General features: G+C 36.1%; 1 protein-coding gene across 6 annotated transcripts in view; it reads right to left on the reverse strand.

Moving 5' to 3' along the window:
- CLOCK (clock circadian regulator) overlaps window positions 1–23,299 on the reverse strand; it is a 141,441-nt gene that overhangs the window by 48,197 nt on the left and 69,945 nt on the right. For 5 of the 6 annotated variants that reach the window (XM_064367247.1, XM_064367271.1, XM_064367242.1 and 2 more), the window contains exons 3-4: window positions 7,482–7,574; window positions 540–629 (exon numbers count right to left, since the gene is read on the reverse strand). In XM_064367247.1, coding sequence (XP_064223317.1) covers window positions 540–586 — 47 coding nt within the window. In that variant the 5' untranslated portion in view covers window positions 587–629; window positions 7,482–7,574. Of the gene's footprint in view, window positions 1–539; window positions 630–7,481; window positions 7,575–23,143; window positions 23,240–23,299 lie in introns of all 6 variants that reach the window. The other variant, XM_064367269.1, reaches the window with a different exon arrangement.

Here is a 23,299-nt window from a genome sequence, read left to right on the forward strand (position 1 = left end):
ACCCAAGTAGTAAGCACAGTACCCAATAGTTTTTAACCCTCACTGCCCCCTTCCACCCCCCTCCAAAAATTTCAAGTATTAAAATCATAGGAATACGGAGATTTACCCTTTTCCCAAGAGTAAGATGTAAAGATTACAATTTTAACTAATGAAATCTTAATTACAGTTACCTCTTATCAGTCACAAATGCAAAGATGTTTGAAGGGATAAAGTTAGATAAGGAGAAAAAGGACTCTACAAGGTTCCAGGGAAACATTTGCAACTGTCAGAATTTCCTTCAGAGCAGCTATGATCAAATCACTCAAAATTACAGCTCAGGACTCATTTAAAACATAAGCCATATGCTGCTGACTTTGGCTCTAGAAAATACTGATAAGACCTTGCTTATTTTTACACTGTATTTATTTAACACAGAAACTGAATGCAATAATTACGTTTAAGCAGAAAACTCCTTTTATCAGTTTAATATAGACCATTATTCTAATAGTTCATTTTAAATAACTATATGTAATTTAAAATAACAGTCTTCAAGAACATACCTGTCAACAATCGAGCTCATTTTACCACAGCTTACGGTAAACAACATAACATACTACGTTTTCGTCTTGTGGTAGACATTTGTACTTCTCCTTAGGTGAAAAAATAATAATAAATGGTCATTAGTTTTCTAAAAATCTTACTTCCACAAAGTTATCTTGAGAAATACTATATGTAATCACACAGACTTCAAAACGTTTTATTTGTACTGAAGACTAGAACACTATTTTCAAGCAAATACCTACGGCTGAAGTACATTTGAGGCTTTTTTCCCCTCCTAAAAAAGAACTACAAGAAAAAAAGTAATTCAGGTTCATATTAACTTTCTCTTTACTATTAAATAATAAAAATAAAATGGACATTCTCAATATTCAGTATATATTTAACTATATAACTTCAAATAGTCTGTAATAACACCATCTATTCGGCAATAAATATTTGCTGAAAGCCTATTTTCTGCTAAACAGTACAGCAGGCTTTGGGTATACAACAGTGAAAGACACAGTCCTTGTAGAAAAAATTTACAATTGAGCAGGAAGATAGATATCTAAAAATTATAATAAGAGGCGTAATGAAGGTATATACTGTGTAATGCTATCACTGGGCAAGGAACAATTATGCATACCTGTGGAAATTAGAGGAGGAAAACAGAGGAAATATTCCTGATGACAGTAAGTCTGTTAGGGAGTCAAGATTTTTTTTACTGCAAATATGGTGTAGGGATGGGCAGCATCAGCATCCTCTGAGAGCTTGTTTTCAAAGACAAAATCTTGGGCCCTACCCTAGTATTAATGAACCAGAATCTACATTTTTACAAGGGATCCATGTGATAACGTATGACCATTTAAGTTTGAGAAGCAACAGGCTGGAGGACAGAAACAGGTAATAAGTGAAAGAATTCTAAGAGACAGGAATGGCAATTTGTAAAGGCACAGGCCTTAGTGAGAGAAGAGAATATTGAACTTGAGAAACTAAGAGGTTTAGCATTTTCCTTATGGAAAACCTGGCATGTTACAATTTAAAGTTTTAATTACTAGAGCATAAAATGAGAATACAAGTGGTAAAATGGCAAAGGCAAGTCAAGCACAGGAAAGCCTTACTATAAAGACTCATACCCAAATTGAAGGCAGTAAAACTTACTGCTTCAAAGCTGGATCACAAGCCTAAAATTTGTCTCTCTATATTCTAGAGGTTGAGTATCCCTAATCTGAAAACCTGAAATCCAAAATCCTCCAATATCTGAAAGCTTTTGAGTATCAACATAACAATTCAAAGAAAATGTTCATTGGAGCATTTCTAAACCAGAGAAGATTAAAGATATTACAAGAACATGAGATTCTAAAACATTCAGTCACTGTTTTCAAATGACCCTTCATGAGAAGGGAGAATTACCCTTGGTAACATTGCTGCATTGCCTATGTGGTTAGTCTGCAGAAGTAGAACTGTGAGGGGCTCACAATTTTTTTTTCTTTTTGTTTTTGAGATGGGGGTCTCCCTCTGTTGTCCATGCTGAAGTGCAGTGGCGTGAACATAGCTCACTGCTACCTTGAAATCCTGGGCTCAAGCAATCCTGCCACTTTAGCCTCCTGAGTAGCTGGGATTACAGGTGCTCACTACCATAGTCAGGGCTAAGAGTTCTTAAAAGAAAATGAATGCCAGGGTCAAAGACAGAAAAAATAAAATAAAAAGGACTAACACCAGGATGAAATGTTATGATTTTAAGTGTCTGGGGTAGTATCACCAGATAGAGCATAGAATTACAGAATTTTAGAGGTAGAAGAGAATTTAAAGGCCACCTAAGTATAGCCCTCTGGTCCAACAGACGTATTTATCTTCATAGTAAAAACAAAGGCTGGTTCTATCACTAGAACAAGAAGAACAGTATAACACTCACAGAGCGAATTTCAGTGAATTCAAAAAGAATTGTTAACAGGAAAAAGTTTTAAAAGGCCAGATCTGAGCCTTATAAAGCACTCAGTAAGCCATCAGTGTGGCTTAATTATCAAAAGGTAAAAAATAAGACAAACTACCAAAAAAAAGTGGTGGTGAGTGGGGGCTGGGGAACACCAAGAATTAAGGATTATTCTACAGGAAGAGACTTGCTGACTACAAGAAGGGTGAATCCAATATAGTTTAGAAGATACAGGCTGATGCTTTATTAGGCTGTTTCGCTATTGTTGTTAACAATATTCTTCTAAAAATTATTTGTTGTCCAGCTAATAGAACAACGTAAGATCTCTCTCTCTCTCTCTCTCTCTCTCTCCTTTTTTTGAGACAGGGTCTCCCTCTGTGGCCCAGACTGGAGTGCAGTGGTTTGATCTCAGCACAATGCAACCTCCAACTCCCAGGTTCAAGTGATTTCCTCCTCAGCCTCCTGAGTAGCTGGGATGACAGGCCAGCTAATTTTTGTATTTTTAGTAGAGATGGGGTTTCACGATATTGGTCAGGCTGGTCTCGAACTCCAAACCTCAAGTGATCTACCTGCCTTGGCATCCCAAAGTGCTGGGATTACAGGCATGAGTCACTGTGCCCAGTCAGATACATCGCTTAACAGTCTAGCACAAGATCCTCATCTTTCCAGTCAGTTGACAGATACGCTTTACTTAAGGGAAAGGGAAAGGAATAAGTAAAATAGGCCAGACATGCACCCTAGAGCAAATGTAAGAAGATTCCCTTAAACTTTTTTAAATGGTATCAAATTAACTTTAACAAGACAAAGTGGTAAGGTGGAAAAGCCAAAATATTTTGTTTGGAGACTACTGCAGGTTCCATGCTTTCCATTCAGAAAGAGACTAGCTAGAGTCACACTCGTCCATGCTGTGGAGTCTAAGGATACAGATGCCATGCCACATCCCTACACAAACTGAAGTGGAATGTCACACATATAAAGTAATATAGAATATATTTCATTATTTTTTAACTTTGACATGATTAGGCCACAATGATATGCAATAATATGTCTTTAAAAAGATCAGTTGCAGTTACTAGAATCCAAAATTCACAGTTGTATTTAAAATAACTATAACTGGATTGTTTATAACACAAAGGATAAATGCTTCAAGAGATGGATATCCCATTTTACATGATATGATTATTACATATTGCATGCCTATATCAAAACATCTCATGTACCCCATAAATATATACACTTACTAGGCACCCACAAAAATTAAAATCAAAAATTAAAAAAATAAAGTTCCCCAATTATAAAGGATAAAGTTACAGCTAAGAATCAAATGCCCCTTTACTTAAGCAACTTGAGATCAGAGTCATCCGGTGATATGACTTCCCAGCTCAGCATGCATCATGTTACTATTTTATTCATACACATGCACACTTTCCCAATATCATAATTTTGGTTAGGTGGTTATATTTGGATTTAACATCATTATGTCTCTGTAAATGCCAATTCATAGCTGGGCCATATAGTATACAATAATTACTTTTCCTTTTGAGCAGTTTTTCCTAGAGTTACCATTTTTTTGTTTACCTACTTTTGTTTATACTTATTACCAACTTAGCTACAAATTCTTCCCTGTCTAAATCTACTATTTCTTCAAACTCATTACACATTCTACCAATTTCACCTTCTCACGGTGCTTTCTCTTGAAATCTTCCAACCTGTTCCTATTGGGACTAGAAACTATCTACTAACCTAGTGACCAGCTGTCTTCTTGTGATCATTATTCCCCATGATCCTGGTGATTCCCTGGGTCTCTAGTTAGGTCATATTCCCTGTTACTTGTATCCTATGCCTTCATCTTTTTTAGTTTACCTCTTTATTTTTGTTGAGTAATTCCTCCAATAACTGCCTAAGAAATGGGACATGACAGGCAAATTTTTTAAGACTTCATAAGTCTAAAACTGTCATTAGTCTATCCTTAATCAATAGTTTAGCTGGATACTGAATATCTGGTTGAAAATCACTTTTCCCTATGAATGCTGAAGGTTCCACTACATTCTAGTTTCCAGTGTGATAACAAGAAGTGCAAAGCCATTCTGATTACTGATCCTTTAGATGTGACCTGTTACTTATTTCACTCTGGAAGCTCCCTTGTTTTCTAAAACTGAACAGTGATATGCCCTGTTTGGCTTGTTTTTATATCTGTATTGGTCGCTCAACAGACTTTTCCTAACTGGAAACTCAAGTCCTCCAATTCTGGAGAGTTTTGTTGAGTTGTTCTCTATTCTTTGGTTTTTTCCCCTCTATTTCCACTCTCTCCTTCTGGAGCACTTAACTGAACACTGGCGATTCTGGACAGGTAATTTTTTTCTTTTTTCTCTACCATTTTCCATCTCTTTGCTCTACTTTCAATCGGTCATTTTATTTTTCAACCCTTCAAATGAGTTTTTCATTTCTAATTTCTTTTTTTTTTTTTTTTTTTTTGAGATGAAGTCTTGCTCTTTCACTCAGACTGGAGTACAATGGTGCAATCTTAGCTCACAGCGACCTCTGCCTCCCTGGCTCAAAGCAATTCTCCTGCCTCAGCCTCCTGAGTAGCTGGGATTACAGGCACATGCCATTGTGCTCAGCTAATTTTTGTATTTTTAGTAGAGACGAGGTTTCACCATGTTGCCCAGGCTGGTCTTGAACTCCTGACCTCAGGTGATCCACTCACCTCAGCTTCCCAAAGTGCTGGGATTACAGGCGTGAGCCACTGAGCCCGGCCTCATTTCTAATTTCATTTCTTATCGTTTCTCATTCATGTTTCATGGATACAACATCCCTCTTACCTTTACCTAAGGTTTGTGTTTGATTTTCACCTGCCTAACTGCTCTTCATTTCCCCTAAATTGGTGTTTTATCTTTTGGTTTGGCCTTTGTCTTGCAGATAAGAGGTTTTTCCTCAAATGTCTACTGATCTCTGAACATGAGCTCATATTTAAGGGTAAGCGCTAAAAAACTGGAAGCTCTGTGTGATACAGCTTGCTGACTGTTCTTTATTATAGGGTTATCAAGTTGAAATATTTATTTGGGGCATTCTCAATGTCAGAATCTTTAGATCTCTTCTTTTAAGATGATTATAATTCAGAGAAAAGAATTATGCATCTTCTCAACTCCTGCCTGAAGAGTATAAAAACCTGGTAGCCTGGGTTCTTAACCCTTCTATTTTTAATATGTTACTCCCATTCTCAGCATGTTTGTTGCTTCTTTATTTTGTACTTACTAGGGAACAAATCTTCAGACTTCTGCTAAGATAGGAAAAAGGTGGCTGCCTTGGTTTCAAAGTTTAGAAAGGATCCATGGAATATAATCACCCCTTAAATAGATTTGCAACAAATCATCCTGTTTTAGTTCCACCATAACTCCTATTTCCAGAAATAAAGAGTGTTTTCAATTCACAAAAATTGTGGAGGTTCTATAGTGCCAAGAAGTTTGTTTCTCAGCTTTCCCACAGTGGGCTTAGGATCCTGGGATTTGCAAGAAAGTTACTATGCTCTGTTTTGCTTTTCAGTCCCAAATTTTGTTGCTACTGTTTCTTCTCGATTCTCTCTGTCCTTGTGAAGTTATGTCTTTTGTAAAAATCCTTTTGCTTTAGCTTCAGTGAGGTTTCAAGAGAAAATAAAATTCAATTGTATTATTTGCCATCTCTAACTAGCAGTGCCTCATATTCTTTCTTCATCACTCTTAATTAGGCTTTCAACCCCACCCACCACTCCACTCAAATTGCTCACTCTTATTAGTTATCTGAAATCTCCATATTGCCAAGTCTAATGGCTGTTTTATTCTCTATTTGATCTCTAAGTAATATGTGATATAGATGACCACTTCTGCATTTATTAAATACTTTCTTTTCTTGGTTTTTGTGACAGAACATTCCCCTGCTTTTCTACTCATCTTGCTGGCTGCTCCTTCTCCTCTAATTAATACTGGCATGTGCCAGGGCTGAATTCTTCTCAATCTGTATACACTTCCTAGATAAATCACACTTCTATATGCCAATGACTCCCAAATCCACACTCCTAGAATAGATTGTCAAATGCAATCAGATATCCAACTGCTTTTTAGACATTTCTACAGATTTTAAAGGTGTCCAAAATGCCATTTACTTAAAACAGAACATTTGACTTTCTTCTGTAAATTTGCTTCTGTTTTTTTTTTCCCAACCTGAACTCCATACACTCTCCCCATCACTTACTATATTCCAGTCAATTCTGCTTTTTATGTTCCTAGAACATTTTCTGTCATTCTTGTTTTCACTACCTATAAAGCTCTTCTCTCAGATCTTCAAATGGCTGGCTCCTTCTGCCATTCAGATCTCAACTAAAATTCTCCCTTTTGAAATGAGGCTATCTCTGACTGCCTAATGAAAGCAGTCACCAGTCTCTAACACATTATCCTTTTTTTGTATGTGTAAGACAGAGTTTCACTCTGCCAGCCAGGTGGAAGCGCAATGGCACAATTACAGTCCACAGTTCACTGTAGCCTCAACCTCCTAGGCTCAAGTGATCCTCCTGCCTCAGCCACTCACATAGCTGGGATCACAGGCATACATCATCACGCCCAGCTAATTTCTAAATTTTTGGTGGTGTTGAGGGGAGGTCTCACTATGTTGGCCAGGCTAGTATCAAACTTCTAGTTGATACCACCTCAGCCTCCCAAACTGCTAGGATTAACCACTGTGTGCAGCCTTACACTATCCATTTTAATTCTCGGCACAGTACAAACCACAAATTTCTCATTTGTGTATTATTTCTCTTCCTTTAGAGGGCAGTCCTCATGAGAGCAGGGACAGCTTCTGTCTTGTTCATCACTGAATCCCCAGTATCTAAAGTAATTATCAGAACATAACTGGTACTATGTTTGGTGACAAATTAACACACACACACAAATTTTTTATTAAACTTTCCTTAAATTAGTGTGTCAAAATAGTTGATAGATTCTTCCATTTTTCTGGAAAAAATATCATTTTATGATGCATTCTAAGATGCAACTTTCTTTACCTTTTGTACTCTTTGGATCTTTTAAACTGATTCTTCAGGAAACTATAGGTTCAAGGTACTCTTCTATATGATCAACTGTTAAGTTTCAGAATTCTGTTTAAACAAAAAAAAAAGTTAGATTCATTCAACTTAAATAGAAATTTATCATTAAAAGGGTTTTTGAATAATTTTTAAACATAAAATTGAGAAGTCTGTCACAAAAATGTATATAACCAATTTTAAATTCTATACCTTGTTTGTAAAAGAAAGCAAAGTAACTTAAAACATCATGAATAAACTAAAAATAATCACTTAATTCTGGTACAGAAGTTAAAAGATTAAAGTATTAAAAAAAACTATAACTATAAAAATGTTAATGAGTATACAATATAAAAGGATAAAACTGTGACATCAATAACAAGGGGGGAGTAAGAGAGTAGAATTTTTATATGCAATTGAAGTTAGATTATTATAAGCTTAAGATAGACTGTTATAACTATAAGGTGTTTTATATATAAGTCCCATGGCAATCATATGTGAGGATTCACATAAGAAAACATGAGGGGAATCAAAGCACAACTACCAAAAAAAAAAAAAAAAGTCAATGAAACATAGAGAAAAACAGGAGGAAAGGAAAAGAGGGACAATAGCACTACAAGAATGACAGAAAGCAAGCCGTTCTCTGTCAGTAACTACTTTAAACATAAATGGATTAAACTCCCCAATCAAAATACGTAGAGTGGCTGAACAGATTGGAAAAAAAAAGATCCAACTACATGTTGACTACAAGATTCACCTCACATTTAAGAACAGAAGCTGAAAGTGAAAGAATGGAAAAATAGATCTCATGCAAATGGCAGCCTAAAGAGTACGAGTGACCATACTTAGATAAAAAAGATGTTAAGTCAAACATAAGAGACAAAGAAGTACATTATATAGTAATAAGAGTTAATTCATTAGGAACATATAGCAATTATTAATATATATGTACCCAATATCAGAGGACTCAAATATATTAAGCAAACATCAACAGAACTGAAGGGAGAAATAGCAAATACAATAGTTGCACAAGATATCAATACCCCACTTTCAATAACGGACAGATAATGAAAGAGAAATCAAGAAGGAAAGCATGGACTTAAACAGTGTAACAGTAGAGTCATGCTTCAGTATCTGAGAGGGACTGGTTCCAGGAACCCCTATCAAATAATGTTAATACCAAGATCTGCAGATGCTTAAGTCCCTTACATAAAATAATGTAGCAATTGCATATAACCTATGTGTCTCTTCCCCTACGCTTTAAATCATCTCTAGATTACTTATAATGCATAATACAATATAAATGCTATGTAAGTAGGTGTTATACTTTATTGGTTTTTAAATTTATATTATTTGTAAATGGTTTTATTCTCTGAATATTTTTATCCACAGTTGGCTGAATCCACAGATGTGGAACCTGCAGATACAGAAGGCCAACTGTATAGACCAAATGAACCAAACACACAAACACAGAACATTCCACCCAACAATAGCAGAATACACACTATTCTCAACTACACAGGTTCTCTAGGACAGATCACCTAATAGGTCACAGGACAAGTTTTAACAAATTTAAGATTGAATTATACTAAGTATCTTCTCTGATTACGATGAAATGAAAATAGAAATCAGTATCAGAAGGAAAACTAGAAAATTCATAAGCAGCAGAAATTTAAACACACAGTTGAATAACCAAGAGTCAAGGAAGACATCAAAAGAGAAATCAGAAAACATCTTGAGGCAAACAAAAACACAACATACCAAAATTTATGGGATGCAGCAAAAGTGTTCTGACAGGGAATCTTATTTCAGTCAATGCTTACATTAAAAATGAAGAAAGATTCCTGCCAGCAGAGGTGTGCCTAAAAAAAGAAAATAAAAAAAAAAAGGAAAGATCTCAAACAACCTAACTTTATACCTCAAAGAACTAGAAAAAGAAAACAAACAAAGCCCATTGTGAGCAGAAGGAAGGAAGGATGATTGGAGTAGAAATAAAACAGTGAATAGGAAAAATGAAAAGAAAAAAATCAACAAAACAGTTGTTTATTTGAAAAGACGAACAAAATTGACAAACCTTTAGCTACACTAAGAATAAGAGATGACTCAAATCAGAAATGAAAGAGGAGAAATTACAACTGATGTCACAGAAATAGTAAGTATTATAAAAATGAATATACACCACCAAATTGGATAACCTAGAAAAAAATGAATAAATTCCTAGAAATATAACATCTACCACCAAGACTGAATCATGAATAGAAAATCTGAACAGAGTTCACAGCAGCTTTATATATAATGGTCCAAAACTAGAAACAACCAAGATGTTCACTGACAGTACAATGGATAAACAAAATGTGTTGTTCATATATTGGAATGCTATACAACAAAGAGAAGACTACATGCAACAGCACAGATGACTCTCCAAGAGAGTACATAATTTTTTTAAAGAATAGACAAATTCATCAGTGATAATAAAAGTCAGAATGATAAGATAAAAATGTGAAGACATGTATAACTTCTAAGTATGTTGAATCAAAAACTTCCCAACAAAGAAAAGCCCAGGATGATATACATGGCTTCACTGAAGAATCCTACCAAACAGTAAAAGATTTAATACCAATCCCCCTCAAATGCTTCCAACAAACTGAAAAGGGAACACTTCCAAACTCTATGAGGCCAGCACTACGCTGATATGAAAGCCAAAGACAACATAAGAAAAAAACTACAGTCCAATACCCCTGATGAATACTGATGAAAAATTCTCAACAAAATACTAGCAATCCAAATGCAGCAGTAAATTAAAAGGATTATACAACATGACTCAATTGGCATTTATCCCTGAGATTTGAGCAGGGTTCAACACATATTAATAAAAGCAATCAATGTGATACACTACATTAACAAAATAAAGGATAAAAATCATATGTACGCGGGATCTCAATTGATGTAGAAAAAGTATTTAACAAAATTCAACATCTATTCATGATTTTAAAAAAAACAACATTCAACAAACTAGGAATAGAAGGAATTTACAAACTAGGAAAAGGAGGAATTTCCCTTTCTTAAAGAATAAATTGATGAGATTTATAAATAGTTTGAAAATTATGCCCTTTGACCCAGTAATTTCACTTTGAGAAATAAGAAAATAATCAAAGATGTACCTAAACTTTTATATTAATTGAGATATTATTAAAAATAGTAAAGCTAGGCCAGGTGCGGTGGCTCATGCCTGTAATCCTAGCACTTTGGGAGGCTGAGGTGGATGGATTACTTGAGGTCAGGAGTTCAAGACCAGCCTGGCTAATATGGTGAAACTCCATCTCTACTACAAATACAAAAATTAGCCAGGCATGGTGGCACAAGTCTGTAATCCCAGTTACTTGGGAGGCTGAGGCAGGAGAATCGCTTGAACCCAGGAGGCAGAGGTTACAGTGGGCCAAGATCTCGCCACTGTACTCCAGCCTGGGAGACAGAGCGAGATTCTGTCTCAAAAAAATAAAAATAAAATAAAAATAGTAAAGCTACAACAGATTTAAATGTCTAACCGCAGTAACAGTAGCATGAAAATATATCAGACATAAACCTGAACATATAAAACTGTGGTTGCTCCTAGGTAATTACTTTACGGATGGTGTTTTTTACTCTTTCTTTAGTACTTTCTAAAATCTCTCCCATGAACATGCATTACTTTTAAAATCAGAAAGCTTAAGTGCTGCATTTTTTCTTTTCCTTTTAACTGTCCAGTACTAGAGGCCTAGCTATACATGAGGAGGCTAATAAGATAAAACACAACCTGTTACCTATTCCAGAAAACAAAAACATAAGTAACAGAGACTATTTTCCTATGTTCTATTCATTTAAAGAAAAAAAGTTTCATCTAGTTAATAATAATTTAAAAATTATTAATTAAAAATGGCTAACTCAGGAATTTTAAAAATTAAAACTACATTTTTCCTCTAACCTAACAACCCACTGACCTACTTTGGAATTTAGGTTTGTTAATTCTGATACCACAGGTATTTTGGGAACTGATGGATCTACTAACATTAATTAAAAGTCGTGCTGATATTTAACTGACCGGTAGAATACAAAACCCAAGCAACAATCCTTAACTACGTTGATTACCATTTATGAAAAACTCTAACTTGCTTTTGCAGATTACTGAATTTGTATAACTGAAAAGATAATTATTTCTTAGAACTATTTTAACTTGCAAACAAAGGCCCAAATACTTAATACTTTTTAGATTAGTTGTTTAATATACAAAGAAAAAATGAAATTAAACAGTAATTCTCAATTTATTCAATACTAAATGTATTAGCCACCTCTACAACCCATATAAAATATTGGCAAAATAAAACACATTCTTGGTTTTACAGCTATCTCTACAATCAATTTAAATTTGAAAATTGACTTGTAAGAATAAGAATCAGATCTGGTTTTATGAACCAGACCTCTTAGAGCCAGCCAGACAGGGTTCTGGCTCAAGACAAACATCAACTGACACTACAACTCTAGCCAGCTGAACGTCAAGATGTGAGATACTCATTAAACCTCATTAAATAAACAAAAACTAAACAATACAGTTCCCTTAGTGGGAAAACACTATTCCAATAAATTCAACTAATACATTTTTTCAAATAATGTCTGAGCTTCCTATTCATGTAAATAGACTAATCTTGTCCACAGAGTACAGGAGCACCTTATCCCCTTTTCAGAAATAAGAGTGAGGCCTACATCCATCCCCAGTCTCAAGTAAGCCTCACATAAAACCTGAAGGTGGAGAGAAAGTGCGCGCCTCAGAATGAATTTCAGATGTAATCAGGTACCATACACCTGAAGCTATACCACCTGGCCTCCATCCCAATACTAGCAGGAAGAAAGAGGGAGCCCTGTGGTAGGCAGAATAGTAGCCGCCAAAGAATGTCAGCAGGGCACGGTGGCTCACGCCAGCACTTTAGGAGGCCGAGGCGTGTGGATCAAGAGGTCAAGAGATCGAGACCATTCTGGTCAACATGGTGAAACCCTGTCTCTACTAAAAATACAAAAATTAGCTGGGCATGGTGGTGCGTGCCTGTAGTCCCAGCTACTCAGGAAGCTGAGGCAGGAGAATTGCTTGAAACCAGGAGGCGGAGGTTGCGGTGAGCCGAGATCACGCCATTGCACTCCAGCCTGGGTAACAAGAGCGAAATTCTGTCTCAAAAAAAAAAAAAAAGAATGTCCATTCCCTCATCCCTGGACCCTATGAAGATGTTACCGCACATGACAAAAAAAGGACATTGCAGATGTAATTAAGGATAAGAATCTTGAGATGTGGAGATTATCCTGGATTATCCAAGTGGGTCCAAAGTAATCATGTGAGTTCTCAAGAGCAAAGGACCTTTCCTGGCTGTGGTTTGATATACCAGAGAGAAGAAGGATCAAAAAGATACCAAGTTAAAGGCGTAAGAATGATACAATAGACTATATGGACTCAGGGGGAAGGGTGGGAGGGAGGACAAGGGATAAAAGACCATACATTGGGTAAAGTGTACACTGCTTGGGTGAGGGGTGCACCAAAACCTCAGAAATCACCACTAAAGGACTTATCCATGTCACCAAACACCCCGTTCCCCAAAAACCTATTGAAATAATTTTTTTAAAAAGATGCAAAGTTGCTGGTTTTGAAAGTGAAAGAAGGTAGTCACAAGCCAAGGAATTCAAGCAGCCTCCTACAAGCTTGAAAACACAAGGAAACAGATTTTCCCGTGAAACTTCCAGAGAGAAATGCAGCCCTGCTGATGCCTTGATTTTAGGCCAGTAAAACCCGTGTTGGCCTTATGAGCTGTAAAACTACAGAACAATAAATTTGTATCGTTTTAAGCCATTAAGTTTGTGGTAATTTATATGGTAGCAAGAGAAAATTACACAGGATCTGGCATCTCTTGATAAGCCTGCCTCTCACAAACACCTCCCCTTCAATATTTACAGCAACCTGCATAGGAGATCATCAAAGCGAATCCCATTATGTCCAAAATGTCCTATTTCCTCAGTATTATTGTTGCACACTCTTCACCTTTCTTGCACCAACTGAAACCTCTCTCCCCTCTAGGAGTTCTACTCTAGCTCCAGCCTTTTTAAACAAATGGCTTCTCTCCCATATAAGAGAAAATATATTTTCTCTCTCATATCTCAGATGACCAAGTCCTGGTAGTGGAGTGAACTTCCTTGTAACTCATTGTCATTTCTGAATTATTTTCTCTTCTCCCTTCCCTAAAACCCTAGCTTTGACTCTCATGCTACCAGACTACATCAGCTATTGTCCCCTCCTTATTGTAGTCATTCACATACCCTGGGACAAGCTCCTTCATTCCATGAAAGGTGCTACCCTCTCCAATACGTCTTTTGGATTTTAATGTACACAAATGATCCCCCCAAACTGGCCAGTTAGTTCTTGATCTCTTCTGCAACAATTTTGTGTTCCACCCCACCTCCCATGCATTCTGCTAGTGTTACCCCAGAATTCACCATTAATAATAACCAAAAGTCCCTCCATATCCTCAGTTTTAAGCACCTAACTCATCTCTCACACATGGGATAGCATGTGATCCACTTGATGCAAAAAGACAAAAACACAAGCATTAAAAAGAAAGAAAGAAAGAAAGAAGAAAGAAAGAAAGAAAGAAAGAAAGAAAGAAAGAAAGAAAGAAAGAAAGAAAGAAAGAAAGAAAGAAAGAAAACTGCCAGGCGTAATGGCTCACACCTGTAATCCCACCATTTTGGGAGGCCGAGGCAGGCGGATCACCTGAGGTCAGGAGTTGGAGACCAGCCTGGCCAACATGGTGAAACCCCATCTCTGCGGAAAATACAAAATTAGCTGGGCATGGTAGCGGGCACCTGTAATCCCAGCTACTTGGGAGACTGAGGCAGGAGAATCACTTGAACCCGAGAGACAGAGGCTGCAGTGAGCTGAGATCATGGCCACTAAACTCCAGCCTGAGCAACAGAGCGAAAGTCTGTCTCAAAAAACAAAAAACAAAAAAACTGACAGTATAGCTTTAACTTATTTATTTATGTTTGGTCTTTAAAAAGAAAAAAAAAACTGTGCCAGCTTATAATCTTTGTTGGACCCTCAGTTTCTCATCCTAGTAAAGGCATAAGGGAGTAGAGTAAGTTTTTTGATATTGTCAGGAAGACTAATTATAGTGACAGTCAATGATTGGTTAGGTTGTTCATTATCTTCTATCAGAAATGCTTCATTCTTTTTCATGTTTCTCTAAACTCTAGCTTTCCTTTTAACCACTGAGTCCTTTATAAGCTTATCATGTTGATAAGCTATTTTGTGGCAAAATGTAACGATTGCTTACCACTCTAATATAGTTCAAGCTGTGCTGACTATAAAAACTTTTTAAAATTCCAATTTATAGTATTTACTAACAAACACAAACACATATAATGCAAATAATGAAAAACTCGTTGAGGAGTTCAAGGCTTCTGAAGATTATTTATCACATTCCAAGACACCAATGTTCCTTTCTAGTGTTAGTTTATTTCTCCTTCTTCACTCCCATTCTACCTCACTGTACATTCCTTATTCTCCAGCTACACTAAGGAATCAAGTCACCATTCCTAGACAGTAGAAAATAAAGACCTCTAGTAAACAAAGCCTTGTCCGTTAGTACCCAAAATATTATCAACATCTTCTTAATACAATAAATTGGAATTGACCTTCACAGAAAATCATATTGTCATTGACAGCAGGATTCAACTAATCACTATATAAACTTTATTTTATTAGTGAAAAACTGAAGAGGTACTATGTGGTTCCTATGGCTGCTATAAAAATTATCATAAACTTTATAGATTAAAATAACACAAATTTATTGTCTCACGGTTCTGAAGGTCAGAGCCCAACATAGGTCTCCCTGGGCTAAAATCAAGGTGTTGGCAGGGCTGAATTCCCTTCTGGAAGCTCTAGCAGAGAATCTGTTTCCTTGCCTTTTCAAGCTTTAAAGGCCACCCATATTCTTTAGCTTACAGCTCCCTCTACTCCAGCTTCAAACCAGCAGGAGGCCAAGTCCTTCTTGGGCTGCCATTTCTGCCTCCTTCTTCTGTCACAAAGAGTCTTGTGATTACATTGAGCCCACCCAGATAATCTAGGATAACCTCAATATTTTATAGTTAACTGATTAGTGATCTTAATTATTCTTTGCCATGTACCCTAACATAGTGGCAGGTTCCAGGAATCAGGATATGAATCTCTCTGAAGGGTCAGTATTCTGCCTACCACATACCATGAACCAAGTATCTATTTGGCAAAGACAAAATCAAGCATTTTTGGGGGGGGTAGGGGGAGATGAAACATCAAAGGATAATTTGATCTATTAATAGATAAAAGACTACAGTGCTATGTCAGTAGTTCTTAACTTCTGAACTATCTTATCCTTTCATATTTCTTAAAGGGAACTGAAAAATAATATGCATGACAATTCAGCCTGCATGAGTTCAACTTCAACTGTAACTAAAGTCTAACTTTATTGCTATATGGTAACAACAGGCTCTATGGATATTCTTCTCAATGGAAAAATCTGTTAGTTTAATGTCCAAATGAATACTAGAGCATATTTCCCCTATTGGAAAACTATTTAATTGTTAAACTATAAGCAAATATGATATAATTTATATGTACTAACCAGATGTCCAAAAAAGATGAATTAAATGCCAGACTTTGTAGAAGTCTATTTTTTAAAAGGCAAATGTATGTAAATTTCTGAGATGGATCTCCAGAAAAAAAAAAGAGATACAGAATTTTATCAATCTGAAAGAAGTACAGAATTTCATTAGTACATAAATCCTCTAGGGACCTGTTAGGAAATCTGATTATTAAGTGGTATTGACAGTACTAGGCTTAGAGGTAACTCATGAGATATTTAATAACATATAACTACTATATATAATACAATGACAATGTTTTGACATATGATGTACTACATCTATGAGGTCACTAGACCCACTTAAAACACCACAAAAAATGTATTCATTTTCAAGGCCACAAGTATTCTTCTTTCCGCAGTAATCATTTCATTGAAAAGACAGTTGTTTTGACTTATTAAAACTCAGGTAAACTGCCAGTAGCCAAGTAGCCCAAGCAAACCCAAAAATCATCCGAAAAGTATTTCGAAGAAGTTTAGATGCATCCTCAACCACAGATAATTTAGTAAAAAACTATCATAAAGCATGTCTTCTCCACTAAAATAATCATTATATCTAAGTTTATCTTTAGGAAAAAAATGTACTCACTTTGAACTAGAAGATTTTGCAATATACATACATACGTTACCCATTTCTCCCCATTTACTTTCCAAGCTTTCAAATTAAAAAAAAATGGATCTATTTAGTTCCTTATGATTATTATTATTTTAACCCACTGACTGTTTGATCCTTACCCTAAAATGACAAGGTCTGGGAAAATGGCAGGCCAAGATCGTATCTCAAATCTGTGGAGTGGCAGGGGAGATGGGGCTTAAACTGCACAGGTCTTTGCATCACATAAATAGGAGTAAATATAGGATAAATGAGGATATGTTGACAGTATATGAATCCACCAGCCAGAAGGCCTGTAACCAGGTTTCACAGAGTGCAACATGGATATAGCAAGTATATTATAGAACAGACATATATACTCTTGATACAGAAGGCTTCGAGATCTGCTGAGATTTCTACTGATTTATCTTTAAGTTCACTGACGCATCTCCATTCTGTTATTTAGCCAGTGCAGTAAATCTATATTTCATAGATTATATTTTTCAGCTCTGAAATTTCCATTGGATTATTTCACATAGTTTTTATTTTTCAGAGAACTATTTTTCCACTCATTTCAGAAGTGTTCACTTTTACCTCATTAGCATTAGTTACTTTAAGGCTTTTTTTCTGATAATTCCATCACCTGGATCATCTCAGGGTTATCATCTGCTTATGTTCTCTTCTCTTTGAAAATGGTCAGATTTTTGGGAGGCTGAGGCGGGTGGATCACAAGGTCAGGAGATCGAGACCATCCTGGCCAACATGGTGAAACCCTGTCTCTATTAACAGTACAGAAATTAGCTGGAGGTGGTGGTGTGTGCCTGTAGTTCCCAGCTACTCAAGAGGCTGAGGCAGGAGAATTGCTTGAACCCAGGAGTTCAAGTGCAGTGAGCCGAGATCGCACCACTGCACTCTAGCCTCGCTACAGAGCGAGACTCCATCTCAAAAAAAAAAAAAAAAAATCAGATTTTAGTGTTTCTTTGTATGTCAAGTAATTTTGGATTATATCCTGGATATTCTAGATATTAAGTTATGAGATTCTAGGCTCTATTAAGTCCTCTAAAGCAGCAGTCCTCAACTTTTTTGGCACCAGGGACTGGTTTCATGCAATACAATTTCTCCATGGACAGGGGGATGGTTTCTGGACAATACTGTTCCACCTCAGATCATCAAGCTTGTTAAGTTATATTCTCATAAGGAGCATACAAGCTAGATCCCTTGCACGTGCAGTTCACAGCAGAGGTCATGCTCCTGAGAATCTAATGCTGCTACTGATATGACAGGAAGTAGAGCTCAGGTGCTAATGCTCACTCGCCAGCCACTTACCTCCTGCTGTGCAGCCTAGTTCCTAACAGGCCTCGGTACTAGTCATCACTTCAGTTTTCAAAGCCTTCACTATGCTGCTTGAATCTATCCTCCGTATGCATCTCTCAGGGACAACTCTGAGATTTGAGCAGTGGTTTACAAAATAGTTCAGCACTCTAGGTCTTTGCTATGTTTCTTTGGCTCTGTTCCATGTACGTGTAGCTCTGTTCATGTATATGTAGAGGCAGGACACATGTGCATTCATACACACAATTAGGGAATCTCCCCACACATTAGGTATCTTCTCTCTGGGATTTCCAAATCATGCTCGAGCTTCCAGAGGTCTCTCCCAAATCCTCTGGCCAGAGAAATGGCTTTCTTCTTGGGATTTTAAGTGCATGTACCATTATGGCAATGTAATTTTACAAATGGAGATGGTAACAGGGCAACGCTGGGAGAAAAAAAAGGGGGGGCTTTTCCTCGTCCTATGACTAGAAATAAGGGGTTTCTCTTGGAGTTTTTGCTAATGGCTGCACTCAATACGTACTTTTCCACCCAGCCTACCATTCACTTAAAGCTGGATGACAAAGAGAAGAAAATGGTAAGCTCAGCACTATACAAGCTATTCAGGTTCTGACTTCCCTTCTCAGATTGCCTGCTACTGTTTGCTTCTGAAAGTCTTCAGACAGTTGTTTTTGTTTCTATCCAGAGGAGATTTTTGTTTGTTTGTTTGTTTTTCTGTTTTGGGAGGGCGTGTTTTGAGATAGGGCCTCACTCTGTCACCAAGGCTGCAGTGTAGTGGTGTGAACACAGCTCACTGCAGTCTTGACCTCCTGGGCTCAAGCAATCCCCTGCCTCAGTCTCCCATATCACTGGGATTACAGGTATATACCATCATGCCCTGCTGATTTTTAACTTTTTAATTTTTTGCAAAGACAAGATCTCATTATGTTGCCCAGGCTGGTCTCTAACTCCTGGACTCAAGCGATCCTCCTGCCTCAGCCTCCCAAATAGATGGAATTACAGACATGAATCATAGCACCTGGCCTAACCAAGGTTTTAAGTTCTAATCGGAGAGGCTTACTCCACTTTGGCCTATCCATTATGTTTTATCCATTTCTCAATTAAATTTCACCTAATGGCTTTAGTAGTCATGACTAATTATCTAGATTCATTATTTCATTAGGAGTATGCACTGTGGTGAGTTTGTAAGCTAAATATTATCCAGCGTTTCTGTTTGTTTTTGTGCTTGTTTTTGAGAAGGGTCTTACTCTGTTGCCCAGGCTGGAGGGTAGTGGTGTAATCTCAGCTTACTGTAGCCTCTATCTCCTGGGTTCAAGTGATCCTCCTGCCTCAGCCTCCCAAGCAGCTGAGACTACAGGCATGTACCACCATGCTTGACTAATTTTTGAGTCTTTAGAAGAGATGAGGTCTTGCTATGTTGCCCAGGCTGATCTCAAACTCCTGAGTTCAAACAATCCTCCTGCCCCAGTCTCCCAAAATGTTGGGATTATAGGCGTGGGCCACCACACCTGGCCTCCAATGTTTCTTAATAGCTACAATTCTTCTAAAGATATGCTTTCCCTCTTAACTACTTGGCAGTCTTGGAATATAATCTGTACAGAAAAAGATTAATAAACGGTTGACCTTTTCCTTTCACTTACTAATTATTTTCAGAATAATAAATTGGTGTCTATGAGGTTTTCTTTAAAGAATTATTACATATTTCAATCTACTACAATCATTATACTTTTATTATTTATTTATATTAAATTTTTTTTTTAAGAGACAGGATCTCACTCTGTTACCCAGGCTGGGGTGCAGTGGTGTAATCACGGCTCACTGCAACCTCAAACCCTTGGGCTCAAGTGACCCTTCAGCCTCAGCCCCCCAAGAAGCTGGGACTACATTCATAAGCCACCATGCCTGGCTTATATATATATTAATTAATATATAAGTGCAGTAGTGAGATGAGGGGGAAAGAGTAGAACAAGGAGTTCAATCTGTAACTAACTGTGAACAATCAAATGAGATAACCCATTACCTTCAGACTAGTCACATTACACTTTTTTAAACCTATTTGCATGGGAAATTACAAATATACACAAAGTAAGAATAATACTATAATTAATCCTATATATCCATCACCCAGTTTCCACAATTAACAACTCATGGCTAATCCTGTTTCATCTATTTTGCTCCTTCCCTTCTTCTCCACTCTTTTGGATTACTGGAAGCAAATCCCAAGCACTGTATCATTTCATCTGTAAATAGTCCAGTATGTTTGTATAAATTACAAGGGCTTTTATAAAACATAACTACTATATCATTATCATACCTTAAGAAGTCAACAAAAGACATGTAAGACCTTTACATGCAAAATAACAAAACACCCTAAGGGAAATTATAAAAGGTCTAAATATAAGAAGGCAATCATAACCTCGTTAATGACTGAAAGTCTCAATATTGAAAAATGTCCAATATCTCCAAGTTGATTTATAAATTCTACATTAAGCTAGACAAAATCCAATCAGGTTTTTTTCTGTGGTGGGTGGTGGGGGTAAGGAGGACTGCTTATAAGCTGAGGGCAGAATTTTTATTGAAATTCAAAGGACCAAGAAAACCAAGGTAATTTTGAAGAACAAATTAAATGATTTGAACCATCAGATGTCATGACTTATTATATAGCTACAATAATTTAAAAAGTATGGCAATGGCACAATAGACAAACCAACAGAAGAGTCCAAAAATAAATCCATGAATAAACAGTCCCTTGAGTTACAACAAAAGAACTACTGCACGGTAGGGAAAGGATGGTCTTTTCAGTAAATATACTGGAACAACTGGACTTCCATATGGAAAATAAAATTAACTATGAAGCTTACATATATCATACATAACCCTAAATGCAATAGTTATAACAGTCAAGTTTAAAGAAGAAAACAAAGATAACATATTATTGGCTTCAGGGTAGGCAAAGATTTCTTAAATTAAACATAAGTACTAACCATGAAAAAAACTGATAAAATAGACTTTTTAAAATTAAGAAATATCTCAATCAAGATACACTATTAGAAAAGTAAAGAAGCAAGCCAAAAACTAGGGAAGATATCTTCAATACAACTGAATAACTGAAATTATCTATTTCTGAGGTAATCAAGACAACCAACTCAAGAGAAAAATCAGCAAAAGACACAAACAGTCATAGCCTAAAAGAGGATATTCAAATGATCAACAGGCATTTGAAAATATGCTATCTTTTAAATCATCAGGGAATTATGAATTAAAACTACAATACGTCTTTAGTATATATGCTCCAGAAGAGTTAAAATTAAAAACATTAATAATTTCAAATGTTGGTGAGGATGTGGAACAATAAGAACTCTTTGTACACTGCTAATGGGAATGTAAATTGATTTAACTACTTTGGAAAACTAGGAGAATCTCTTAAAGCTAAACAGCCAAATACCTTAAGACCCAACAATTTCACTCTTAGGTGTTTACTCAACAGAAATGTGTACACATGTGGACCAAAAGACATGCTCAAGAATGTTCACGGAAGTATTCTTCACAACAGTCAATACTAGAAACACCCCAAATGTTGATCACAGTAAATACTGACATATCCATACAATGAAATATTTCACAGCAACAAAAGAAAAGATAAACCACTGCTACGTGCATCAATATGGATGAGTCATAAACAAGATTTTAAAAGGCTAGGCACAGAATTAAAAAGTAGACAATACTAATGAATATTGAATGAGTCACATGACAGTGACCTTTGGGAGTATGTAGCAACTGTTAAGGAGCATGAAGGAGGCTCCTAGGTTGATGAAAATGTCCAATATTGGTTAAACAGTTGTTGACTTCATAAGAATTCATCAAGATGACACTCAGAATTTATATACTTTATAATATGTATGTTATAATTTGATCAAAGACTAAAACGAGTGATACCACATCAGTCCCTTGATTTTTCAAATTTAATTTTTTGGTTATTTATTTGTCTATAAAATTAAAAAGTCTAGTTAAGCTAAGTTCTACATCAGCCTGCCTCTTCGTGGATACTAAAAGTCACGTTCTTGCTTAACACAATTACTGAAGAATTGTCTTGGTATGTCGATCCTTCCCACAACATGAGGTCAACAGAAAGTCTAGCTTGAAGCTAGAGTTATCCAATGTTCACAAACTAGAAAATTCTAAGACAGCAGGTACTTCTTAGTGTAATTATAAACAATCAGTATTTCTTTATTACATTCCAGATCACTCGTTTCCACAGTTTCTATTTGGCAAAAAGAGGTTACACATACACACACAACTTGAGGTTTCACATCTTTAAATGTGAAGTGCTTAGAATATAATGCCTCAAACAAAGTAAATGCTCAAAAATGTCTGTAATTACTAATACCATTCTAAAAAACACACATAACAGACCCTTATTCTTTAATTTCCTTCAAAATATAAATAAATACATGGTACTAAAACCAGACCCACTTTTAAACAAAGCATTTTTATGGAGCTGAGAACAAAATCAATTTTTAATGAACATGAATTGAACATATTGAAGTACAGGATCAATAAAAACTTAGTGAACTGTACCCAAGAATTTTTGAAGTTCTAAATTAAACTTATTGGTATTTAACTATAACCTTAAAATTAAAATAACTGACATAATCAGGAAAAATACTGCTAATATAAAGACCTCATCTTTGCATTGCATTTTTTACATGTGCAAAGTTGTATTTCATTTCATCGCCATATTACTATAAAATAATTGAATGCATTTTATAAAATATAAGTCATAAAAATATTAAATCCAGTAAAGAATCATACAAGGAATATTTATACTTGTGACCATATAATGATACCTCACCCAGCAAAAAAAAATTCTCTTCAATAACAGTACCATCATGTAAACAAAGTATAGGTGAAAGTAGTTTAAAAAAAAAAGGATTATATTTTTTAAACAGTCCTATTGCAATACTATAAGTGTGTTTTTAATAGAAATAAATGTTAATTTAAAAGTAACAGTAGCTAAGCAAGGTGGCTCACACCTGTAATCCCAGCACTTTGGGAGACCGAGGCAGACAGATCACTAGAGCTCAGAAGTTTGAGACCAGCCTGGGCAACATGGCGAAACCCCGCATCTACTAAAAAAAAAAAAAAAAAAAAAAATTAGCTGGGTGTTGTGGCACATGCCTATAGTCTCA

Source organism: Aotus nancymaae, unplaced genomic scaffold (genome assembly GCF_030222135.1).
Source record: "Aotus nancymaae isolate 86718 unplaced genomic scaffold, 86718_ANA_hifiasm-v0.15.2.pri h1tg000006l, whole genome shotgun sequence".
Lineage (NCBI taxonomy): Eukaryota > Metazoa > Chordata > Mammalia > Primates > Aotidae > Aotus > Aotus nancymaae.